This window comes from Leopardus geoffroyi, chromosome A1, assembly GCF_018350155.1.
Source record: "Leopardus geoffroyi isolate Oge1 chromosome A1, O.geoffroyi_Oge1_pat1.0, whole genome shotgun sequence".
Classification (NCBI taxonomy): domain Eukaryota; kingdom Metazoa; phylum Chordata; class Mammalia; order Carnivora; family Felidae; genus Leopardus; species Leopardus geoffroyi.
The window spans coordinates 86,795,274-86,805,847 of record NC_059326.1 but is presented as its reverse complement, the minus strand read 5'-3'; the positions used below and the strand labels follow the sequence as shown (position 1 = coordinate 86,805,847).

The window sequence follows — 10,574 nt, the reverse complement described above, 5'->3', positions numbered from 1 at the left end:
CACTTAGAGTGCTGTCCCATGCCCAAGAAAGACAACTTTGTATAAGGACGGGAATAAAGACAGGGCATCAACTTTCTGGGTCTTATTACCAGGCCGGCCAAGGCACTAACTTCCAGCCAAAAGGCAGGTCTTCTCCTCCAAATAGAGTCGCCATGGGCTAGAGGATTGCAGCCTGAACAATTGACATGAAAGTGTTCCAATGAGACCATACTCCTCAAAAGCTCCCTGAAATAAGAGTAAAAGAAGAAAAGAGAAAGTATTCATCAAGTTTGCACTGGCTCAGAGTGCAGATGAAAAACAAAAACAAAAACAAAAACAAAAACAAAAACAAAAAAACAAAAACAAAAACAAAAAAACAAAACTGAAATCCCTGTAGTATTTCTACTCCTATCGGAATACCCAAATGTTGATTATTCATTGGCTGTGTGGTGCAACCCTCTTGATTTCTAAAGTCCATACAGCATGCTGAAGAGGGAAAAGTATGGTTTTTGTTAATGTCTTTCAATCCCAAGAGTTAATTTCATATCCACATCCTATTGCTTCAATTATGCCCTTAGTAAAGCAGCTTTGGATACTCTGCTCAGCAACATTTCACTTCAATTCCTGAAAGACAGTGAAAGGGAGGGACACATGCCTAGGTTGATGTCCAGCAGTGGTAATGATGGAGAATGTATGAAACTCCCCAGCAGCATATCCTTCTTGTAAACATTTCTGCATAACTGAAGGCTTATGTCCCTCCGATATAGGTATTGGCTTTAAGCAATCAGGAGGAATAGGGACAGGAGGGGGGTGACAAAGGGGAGTCATCCTCCACTGTAGGAGGTGCCATAGGAGAGGTGGGTGTTAGGCTTTGTTTCTGAATTTTTTCTTCTCTGCAGTTACATGCAATGGACATAATGTCATATGGACTAAACTCCAGGTCACTAAAATGGAAGCAGGAACATTCGCTCCTTTTTCATGTTTTTCTTTTAAATTTCTTCTCACTTGTTCCCATAGATCTAAATCAACTGTACCATGTTCGGGGAACCAGGGACAGATGTTTTGTATTGTTCATAACAATTTACTTAATTTATCTTTTGTAACAGTAAAATTGGCCACCTTAAAAGCTGCTGTAAAATTTTTAAATATAATAACTGTTCCCCTGTCATTTTTGGCCCACGGTAAAGAAAGAGAAAAACAATACTCTCACTGAAAACTAGATGGGTTGGTAGCTATCCCCACTGTTTCTTTTAGTACTGGTTCAGTGGTCATGGACTCCTTTAGTTTTTGATTGTCTGAGAAAGTCTTTACCTCTCTAATTCTGAATGATAGACTTGCGCAATATTTGCATCGTGAGTACTGCTGTCCCTTACCAAGATGAGGTCTGTTTGAAGTCTGGACACTTTCACTTTCTTCTCCTTGAACGTGTGGATTCTGCTGCCTGAAAATCTTCCCCTCAAAGCTATCGCTATCACATTGGGGCCACCAGTTGTGGGTTTGGCTTTTGGCTTTGTCCAGCAAAGCCAAGGATGGTGGAAAAGATTACTCAAGACTCCATGCAAGTCAAGAGGTGAGAGGGAGGCTAAAGGGAATCTCCCCAAGCTGTTCTCAGGGTCCCATATTTATTAAGCATACATTTAGGGAAACAATGTGCAATACATAAGTAGGCTGTGTGCCAGTAAGAATGTGTACAAAATGTGAGAAAAACAAGTTAAGACAGGATAATATTTTATTCTTTCTAAGGTCTTTAGACAGGTCTTAGACCTGTCTATGGTCTAAGGGATTTATGATCACAAGCAGGACGTAACCCCTAGATATACACTACCCAGGTAAGCAAAGTGAGTGCCCCCTAGATATACATTAACTGGATAAGCAACACATTGCCTGCTGTTTGCAGCAAGGCCAGAAAACAGTGTTCTGTTTTGCATTGTATTCCCTATAATCTCCTAAACCAGGATGTAGCTATTTGATTTCCCACATTATTGTTTTTGATTTGTGGTTACCATTTAGTTCGTATATAACATCTTCTGTAGGTAGCAGCCTATATTAAGTTGATGGTTGCTGAAGCACGAAATCGTTCTTTACTTCTCTCCACCCTCTCCCACATTTTAGGTGTATCGCTGCCTCTCTGGTATACACTCTGAAAAGAGTAAATAATTCTCCCTCTCATACGCCCCATAGCTTCTATGCTGTTTCCATGGGCTGTTTTTTGTGCTGTCTCTTTAAGAGTGGAGTTTCAGCTTCTTATTGCTCTCTTTAAGAAGCCAAGTCCACTGATACTTACAATTCCAGACTTTAAGCCAAGCTGGTTGTAAGAAGTCAGGAAATTTGGCCCCTCTCACTTTCAAAGCCAAATATTATGGGACTTTGTCTTCTCCCAGTCGGTTCCTTGGTCTTATGGTCTGTTCTTTGCCTTTCTCCATGCCCCTGTCTCCCTCCCCGCCACAGATGGACAGGACCCTTTTAATTCCCCTCCATGTCTCCTCCCTTCCTACCCTCTTTAATGTGGTCTCTCTGCACTGTTAGCTGTGGAGTTTGTTCTGTCAGTCTTCAGATCATTTTCTGTGTTATTTACACTGTAAGTGTTATCTAGTTGTATCTATAGGAGAAGGCAAGAGTAAATTACCCAGAAAATGATCTGAAGGCTCAGCCATCTTCCTAGTGTCAAGTTGATATTTTTATAATTTATTTATATGTTATAAAATGTGTTTGTCTGAATTAGGCTATAAATAAAGAGCTACTTTGCAATTGGTTGATAATTGCTCTAAATATTTTTGTTTTATAGGTTCGCCTCTATCTTTTTATTTATTTATTTTAATACCTACATTTTATTATTGTTGAAGAAACTGGATAGTTTATAGTGAAGAGTTTCCCTCAGTCTGGATTTGGCTTGATGTATATTCATGGTGCCATTGTCCTCAAATTGCTGTTATTACCATAAATTTATTCTTAGATGTAAAAGTTTGATGTTATTGTCATTTTTTTTTGGTGATGGTGATCTATATATGTGGTTCTCTGTATTTTGAGGTTTTCAGCAAATGTTAAAGATCATTGCCTAGATTTGTGCTGTCAAAAATCTTACAAATTGAAGTCATTGACATTGTATCTTTATTATTTATCTATTCACTAATCATGAAGAATTAAATAAGATTTCAAAAACATGGAGACATATTTACTTATATTACTCTTGTTAAAAATACAACTATTGGGGTGCCTGGGTGGTTCAGTCAGTTAAGCATCCAACTCTTGGTTTTGGCTCAGGTCATGATATCATGGTTTGTGACATCAAGCCCCACATCAGGTTCTGTGCTGACAATGTGGAACCTGTTTGGAATTCTCTTTCTCCCTCTCTCTTTCCCCTTTCCCCACTTGCACTTTGTCTCTGTCTCTTAGGACTTTAAGAGACAAAACAGATGAACATAAGGTAAGGGAAACAAATATATTATCAAATTAATAAAAAAATATATTAATATGATTTTATGTGTGAATGTGATAAAATATGTGTATCATTAATAAATTAATTATATTAAAGCATATTAAAATATTATTCACTTTATCTTAACTTATAATGTATTGATATTTAAATATTTTTGTTACATAATATATAAATATAAAATAAGTGTTAATGGTAGTCAAAATGTTTAAAGATATAATTTTAAGCCAAATCTTACAACTACACCCAAATGGCATATTGCAACTGGTTTTCCAGTGGTTTCAGTGTTAGTATCTCCCTCTCTCAATGCAATTTTATACAATCATTTAGTTTGTGATTTCAAATCTGTATTTATATTTGTTGATAGCTACTAGTAGCAATTGGAATCATATAAATACCTCCTTCCCTTCCCCATGTATGTTAACTGCAAACTTGTTCAGTGATGCCAAGTGCCTCACTTCCAAATTTGCTCCTCCAGTCAGTGCTTACAGTTTAAGATGGTACAGTGATACACTTATGTCCAATGTGCTGTAAGTGCATGGTTTTTGAGCAATTCTTATTTTTATATTTTTTATTTTTCTAAATATGAAATTTATTGTCAAATTGGTTTGCACACAACACCCAGTGCTCATCCCAACAGGTGCCCTCCTCAATACCCATCACCCACACTGCCTCCCACCCCCATCAACCCTCAGTTTGTTCTCAGTTTTTGAGTCTCTTATGTTTGAGGTTCCTCAATTCTTATTTTTAGGATGTGAGATACACTTTGAATATCTTACAATTTTATTTATTGATCATATCTCAATAATGCTTAAAAAAGTGTTTAAAATAATAGGTGAAAACTCACGTGCCCTTTGACATCTCCACCTTTAGACAATATTGACTGTTGAACACCAGGCTTCCATTGCATTAGGCATGTCTATTCACTGGTTTCAAAGGACAGAAGTAGTAGTTTATATTATCTGTAGATGAACATACTAGAAATTTAACAAGGCTTTGCCTTACTTTTGTGTTCAATAGAATAAGGTATTTATTTAATGAAATCTAAAATAATCTCTATGAGGTCCAAACCCAGAGTGGCTGCCTCATGAAAACAGCGTTCTAAGTGAACTAGCACAAATCATTGTAGAATACTCATCATATGCAATTAAAATACTAGATACAATGAAAAGAACATCCTTTTTATACCCTATTTCTCCCCATCCCACATTCATCCCACATTCACATATCAACACACAAACGGCACAAAATACTGAAACCACTCTTGGTCTCTTACTCTTAAACTAAAAGTGCTCAATAGACTTATAATTTGAGACTGATTTTTGCAATGCTAAGAGGTATAGAGTACTGTGGAAGAAATATGGAGAAGATACGATTTCAAATTCACATAGTCTCCTGTGGATAACAAACACATAAATATTCTAGACAACGAGCTATACACAGAATTCATTCCTTTTTATGTTGCATGACTTGTATGTAAGTATAATGGATTACTTAGAAAATCACACAAGATAGTCCTAAATATATTGATGTGATATCCCTTCATATACATATTACAAAATACAACATGGAATATAATAATATGCAAAATAATATAGAAGCCACCACAGAACAAAATCTGAGAGAAGGGAATCCAGAATTATATTTCCTTTTAAAATTGTCCTCTTAAAATAAAAAATCAGAATGAAAATAAATCTGAATGTTTCAAATGACTGTCTAACATTTTTCAAGCCATGCTTATAACCACGTAATTTTATTAAAAAAAATTCAGGCAATTATTTTATATTTTTCTTTATAAAGGAATTAATCTGTTTTGCTTATTTGACTTCCATGTGGCTCTCTTTAATAAGGAAGAGAGCATAATGAAGACAGTCATCTATGAGCTTAATTTTAAAAAAACGAGATAGAAAAAACAGCCTCCAGCTATTGTCTATTCAGCTTCTCTTGCTAAACAGCTAGGCAATGGTGTTCTGCTGATCATTAAAAAAAAAAAAAATCACAGAACAACAACATCGGAAAATGTCACTATGATAGAGCAAGATAGAAACTCATCCACTGCATTATTTTTTTGCCAATTAAAGCTGAATTGCCTCCTACGTAAATTTCTCTCATTTTCTGACCCAATCTAGGGAAAATCCTCCTTGTGTGACTGATTTTTTTTATTAAAGACCAAAAAAATCTGAAATATGTTCCTTCTAGCACCCTCTTACTGACTCATGATGTCCTATCTCCTCATGAAATAAATCTGACTTGTTCACCAAACATTTGTTCAGAGTGGTCTTCAGCTCTAAGGCATTTAAGGAGTCTTTGTGTTCCTGTCAGGTTTAATTTACTTAGGATTTCTCACTACATGCTATACAAAAGAATGCCAATAGTAGTGTATGGTTATTGTATTCATGAAGTAAAATCCTAAAGTAGGCAACAATGACATGAACGAGATTGTTTCAGGAAGATTAGTATGACAAAATGCCTGCATTTTAAAAATTGCAATGAAACCTTAATTGTAACTGATTTCAAGGGAAAATTGTACTTTGTCACAAATAAGTCTCGCAGTAATGCCATATATTTTCTTATATTTTGAAATAGACATGATTTTATTCAGACTAGTTAGTTTCATAATATTAGAAGTAATCTTTCTTTGTGAATGTATGTGCATATATATATATATATATATATATATATACACATTTGCCTGTAGGCACAAACTTCATATATATATATATATATATATATATATATACACACACATATACATGTATATATATATACACATACATATGTATGCTATTGTATATATTGTATTGTATAGATATGTATATATATGTGTATATATATATATATATATATGATGTTTGTTCCTACAGGCAAATGCTCGTACACAGGCATAAATGAGAATGAGAAGATACATATATATTCTAGAAATATTTTGGGATATATATCATGTTATATATTTGAGATGGTATATATATTACATTTTACACATTGTTAAAACTAAAAATATAAAATTGTGGAGACAATGAGATAGCCCGGAATAGAATAGGAATAAGATAAACACTACATTTACTGGGAGTAGTTGTGAAAGTTTTCATGAATGAAAGTAATTTAGAAATATGTGGAGTGAGGAGTATAAATCAGTAGTGAAATGGTAAGAACTAAGTGAATTTTATTTTAATTTTTTTAGAGTTTATTTTACTTTAAGAAAGGCAGAGACAGCATGATGGGAGAGTGGCACAGAGAGAAGGAGACAGAGAATCCCAAGCAGGATCCTCACTGTCAGCACAGAGCCCAACGCGGGGGCTCACACCCACGAAACTGTGAGATCATGACCTGAGCCAAAACCAAGAACCAGAGGCTTAGCTAATTGAGTCACCAGATGCTCCAGAAATAAGTGCATTTTAGAAATGAGAAGCAAAGAATGTGATTTGCAGTGGAATGAATCATTCTCACTCCGAAGAGGGAGTAGGGAAATTTGGGAAGGAAGTACATATAAATGATCAGTAAAATCTAAGATGTTCTAGGAGATGATTCTAGAATAGAGAGTTGACATTCTCTTGTGAAACCACTAATGTTTCAAAAATGCAAAGACTTTCTGAATCCCTGTCTGCATCTCCTTGTTTCGTAAACTATACACAATTGGGTTTAATGTTGGGGTCACAAGAGTATATAGTGCAGCTATCACCTTGTCCCTTTCAAATGAGTAGCTGGAAGCAGGGCGGATATATGTGTAGATTACAGGGCAGTAGTAAAGGGACACAACTATGAGGTGGGATGAACATGTTGAAAAAGCCTTCCTCTTGCCTTCTGCTGTGCGGATGCGGAGAATGGCAGCAACGATAAAACCATAAGACAGGCAGGTGAGGCTGAAGTCACCTATGGCCAGGGAAATATCAGCAACATATACCATCACCTCATTAATTCTCACAGGACTGCAGGACAAAGAGAGCAGTGGGGGTATCTCACAGAAGAAGTGGTCAATGTTATTTGGCCCACAGAAAGTCAGGTTCAGGATGAGACCTGTGTGTACCCAGGAATTGGTTACTGCAATAACCATGGCAATGCTAAGCAAGGCCACACACATATGGTGGTTCATAATAATGCTGTAGCGAAGAGGAAAACAGATGGCCACATAACGGTCATAGGCCATTGTGGTGAAGAGTACCATCTCAGCCCCCAATGACCACGTGAAGAAGAAGAGCTGGGACATGCAGCTTCCATATGAAATACTCTTTCCTGATGTTAGCATGGTCCCCAGCATCTTTGGTATAATGCTTGTTGTACAGATGATATCCACAATAGCTAGTGCCAGGAGGAACATATACATGGGCGTATGCAAGGTGGTATTATAGATTATAACAATGATAATTAGCCCATTGCCAAAAAAGGCCACGAGGTAGATGCAGAGAAAGACAATGAAGAGAACTCCCTGCAGTTCAGGATTTTGGGTAAGGCCCAGAATCATAAACTCAGTTACAATGCTGTTATTCATTGTTCTTTGATGACACACATTGCAGAGAGTGAACAACTAGGAATTAAAATAATGTGGTTGATTTTATCAGGAGATGTGTGATGTGTGGTGTGTGTGTGTGTGTGTGTGTGTGTGTGTGTAATTTAGTGATTGTGTGTTGATTTGATACAACTTTAGAGCAAGAATTCCCTTCTGATAGAGCATGATGGAGTTCTGTCTTCCAGGCAATATCTTCTATCCTCCAGATGGATATAATTTTCTGATGTACGTTCTGCAATTAATGACTACACTAAACTGAAGCCAGTGGTTGAGAAGAAAAAGATAAGAAAAATTAATATATTCAAGTATTTCAGTATTACCATTTTGAGTTGAAACATTTGAACATCATTCACATATATATGGAATATAGTACAAATAATTACATATCTCACCAATTGTTAACTATATGCTATCTTTCTTGAAACATACATGAGCAGAAATATCTAGAACAATAGAAGCTGACAGGGCTAATTATAGTGGGAAGACTTCAGCAGCAAAAAGTCCAACAGAATATCCTGAGACTGGATATTTAGAGACCATTGGATAATTTATTGGTGTCTAAGAACTAAATAATTTAATCAAATGCCTGCCTGATATTTTTTCTTCAGTTTCAAAAGTACATTCTTAAAATCTCATGAACTAATTTGTTATGTCATATAAGAGTAAGAAGATTAGATATGAACATAGAAGATCTAGGATTGCATCTTCATTTTATTATAGCTATAAACTGGCCATTGAAACTCCATAGGCTTCATATTTCTTATGAAATCTCTTTTTATTTCTAACAATATTATAAATAGAGAGAAATATTAGGTAGTATACAGACAGTATAAAAGTTTCTGAGGGATACCAGAAGAAAGAAACAGCTAGAAAAAGTTTTCTGGAAAGTATCCAAGAGATTTATGAGGGAAATTCTTGTTCTTTTCATTGCTCTGCAAAACTTCTCTAGCAATTTGTCGCCTGCTTTCTTTTTTGCTTATTTATTTGGATAGATCTGTTTTTATGCATAATCAGCATTTTGCATGGATGCATGACTGTTAGTACTGTTATGACCTGTTGCATCTAGGAAAAATGTTCAAAGTAATTGTGAGTTTAATAATAAATTTATGCTTCATAGCTGTTCTTTGTCTTTTCAGAGATCACATTGTATTTCTGTTACCTAAACAGAAGAAATACAAATCATTTTTAGGCCACATCCAGTGTGATTTGCTCCCCCAAACCATGAAAGCTGAATTATTGATTTGTTAAATTTTAATGAACTAATGATTTTCTAAATTTACTGACCATGTGTAGCTGTTCAGACATAAAAAAATATTTTGTCAATCTCTAAATCACCTCATGAATCCCTGGACTTATTTCTTGTTTTCTCATTGTGAAAGGATGTAACACCTGTCAATACTTGCATCTATGATACGTGACAGACTCTGTGTTAGATCTTCTGCAGATATTATATCATTTTGTCACAATCATGGTGGGACTTTAATATTGCCATCTTTATTCAGTTGCTAAAAAAAACCCAGTTCACTGGGCCAGATAAAAGGACAGAAGCCAAATTACATATCTCATAAGTGGAAGAGCCAGAATTGACACCTCTTGGTGAAAAATGAGCAAAACTTTTAGAATTTCTAAATAATAAAAAAAGAATAAAGTTTTATTCGAGCCCAAGTGAGGACAGCTTCCTGAGATACACAATCTTCACACAGAGTGCTCTGGAGAAGGAATGTTTAATACAGAATTATGTATGTTTTTGTTGTTGTTGTTGAATTATGATGAAAGATATCTTAGAAAATTATAAACTTTATTTTGTTTCAAGTATGTACAAGTTTGCAGGCTTTGGAGGTATGGGAATGGAACTTAGGGATATTTTTACTCTTATCTTTGGTTTGGATTTTTTTTTTAGGTTATTTTCTATTGAAACAAATTACAATGTGTGCTCAGGTCAGAAATAGAGCCCATGGTTTGAAGTTTGGTGAAGTCATTCTGACCTTGGTAAAAGTGTAGCTTCCCTGGGAACCCAAAAGTTGTGCCCACAAACATTAAACGTTGAAAATTTCCTTTATCGCTTCTAGATTGTCTGACTTTTAACAAATTGATATTAACCTCTCAGCTATATGCTTTCAGGTAAAATACAAAATAGTATGGCAAACATACACAAAACTGAATGGTATAAAAATATTTTAAAGAAAATGAGAGTTTTATTCTGAATGAGATATGACTTGGGACAGGAAAATATAGATAAAATAGCTGATATTTAAAATTCAATTAAAATATTTTAATTTAAAAATATCTGATATTGAAATGAATAATAACTAATCTTTGATGTACTGAGTGTTGATGTATTTTCTTTTTTTTTTTAATTTTTTTTTAACATTTATTTATTTTTGAGACAGAGAGAGAGAGTATGAACAGGGGAGGGTCAGAGAAAGAGGGAGACACAGAATCTGAAACAGGCTTCAGGCTCTGAGCTGTCAGCACAGAGCCTGATGCGGGGCTTGAACCCACAGACTGTGAGATCATGACCTGAGCCGAAGTCGGAAGCTCAACCGACTGAGCCACCCAGGCGCCCCATGATGTATTTTCAAATTAGATTAGGAAGCCTTGGTCTGGTTATTCCATCTGAATCAGAGATCTGTCATCAAAGATTTTGGGATGAATTTA

General features: G+C 35.4%; 1 protein-coding gene across 1 annotated transcript; it reads right to left on the bottom strand.

Annotated features, from left to right (window-relative positions):
- Nucleotides 1-6,974: 6,974 nt before the first annotated feature.
- Nucleotides 6,975-7,898, bottom strand: LOC123598704 (olfactory receptor 13G1). Its single transcript, XM_045479278.1, has one exon. The coding sequence runs from the start codon at nt 7,896-7,898 to the stop codon at nt 6,975-6,977; it is 924 nt and encodes a 307-aa protein (XP_045335234.1).
- Between the last annotated feature and the right edge of the window lie 2,676 nt (nt 7,899-10,574).